The sequence below is a fragment of the Tenrec ecaudatus genome, chromosome 4, assembly GCF_050624435.1.
Source record: "Tenrec ecaudatus isolate mTenEca1 chromosome 4, mTenEca1.hap1, whole genome shotgun sequence".
Classification (NCBI taxonomy): domain Eukaryota; kingdom Metazoa; phylum Chordata; class Mammalia; order Afrosoricida; family Tenrecidae; genus Tenrec; species Tenrec ecaudatus.
The window spans coordinates 64,329,658-64,330,918 of NC_134533.1; the positions used below are offsets into that span (position 1 = coordinate 64,329,658).

General features: G+C 48.1%; 1 protein-coding gene across 1 annotated transcript; it reads right to left on the minus strand.

Moving 5' to 3' along the window:
* Positions 1–313: 313 nt before the first annotated feature.
* LOC142445849 (olfactory receptor 2D2-like) lies at positions 314–1,261 on the minus strand. Its single transcript, XM_075547727.1, has one exon. It carries the CDS (start codon positions 1,259–1,261, stop codon positions 314–316), a length of 948 nt encoding a protein of 315 aa, XP_075403842.1.

The window sequence follows — 1,261 nt, forward strand, 5'->3', positions numbered from 1 at the left end:
GAGTTTGGTTTGCACTTTTTCGACTTTACTGAACGTGACGTCTTTGGCCTGGAACTGGTCGCTCTTGACAACATGTCCAAACCATGAAAAATAAAGTCTCACAATTCTTGCCTCTAAGGATCACTCATGTGGTACTACATCCAGCTCATAGTAAGTGCTTAATGTTTCTTAAATGAAACTTTGCTAGCATAAAAGTTAAGTGGTTGACTGTTTGCCAAAACCCAGAGATGAGCCTCCTGCCATATTACAGATTCACAAAGAAGATAACTACTCAAGTCTTACCAGAAGGGTGGTAGAGTCTGTGAGCTCAGTGTCAGTGGTGGAACCCACGTTTGCACAGGACATTCCTTGAGGCTGCTTTTCTCAGAGCCCCCTTTACATCCTTGTTTCTCAGGCTGTAGATGAGCGGGTTAAGCATGGGAGTTACCACTGCATAGAACACAGACACTACTTTTTCCTGCTCTTTGGAAGACTTTGGCGTCATGTAGGTGATAATTCCTGACCCATAAAACAGGATGACAACCATGAGGTGGGAGCCACAGGTAGAGAAAGCCTTCAGCCGCCCAGCAGTTGACCTCATCCTAATCACAGTCACTATAATGTTGCCATAGGATACCAAAATTAAGGAAACAGGTATGAGGAGAATCACGACCCCCATCTGAAAAATGACCATCTCTGAAGTGTGGGTGTCGGTGGAGGCGAGGAGCAACAGGGCGGGGGCCTCACAAAAGAAATGAGCGACGGAGTTGCTGCCTCGGTAGGGTAACCGCAGTGTGAAGGTGGTGTCCACAATAGACACAAGAAGGCCACTGCTCCATGACCCTGTGGCTAGCTGGACACACACCCTCCAGGTCATGACGTTGGAGTAATGCAAAGGATTGCAGATGGCCACGTATCGGTCATAGGACATCACTGCCAGAAGGGCACATTGTGTCCCACCAAAAATGAGGAAGAGTAGAAGCTGAGCTGCACAGCGTAGGAATGAGATAGTCTTCTTCCTGGACAGCAGGTGAACAAGGGCCTGAGGGACGATGTTGGTGGAGAAACAGAGGTCTGCCAGAGACAAGTTGCAGAGAAAAAAGTACATGGGCGTGTGAAGACGGGAGTCGAGCCGGACAAGGTACATGAGAAGCAGATTTCCTAGCACAGTGACCAGGTAGACAAACAAGAATAAGACAAAGAGCAGTTTCTGGGTGTAGGGGTCATCAGAGAGTCCTTGGAGGAAGAACTCTCTCACCAGGGTCTGATTTGTCAGTCTCAT

Coding starts and splice junctions, on each gene's coding strand:
- LOC142445849 (XM_075547727.1), bottom strand. CDS start 1,261: ATGAGACTGACAAATCAGACCCTGGTGAGAGAGTTCTTCCTCCAAGGA.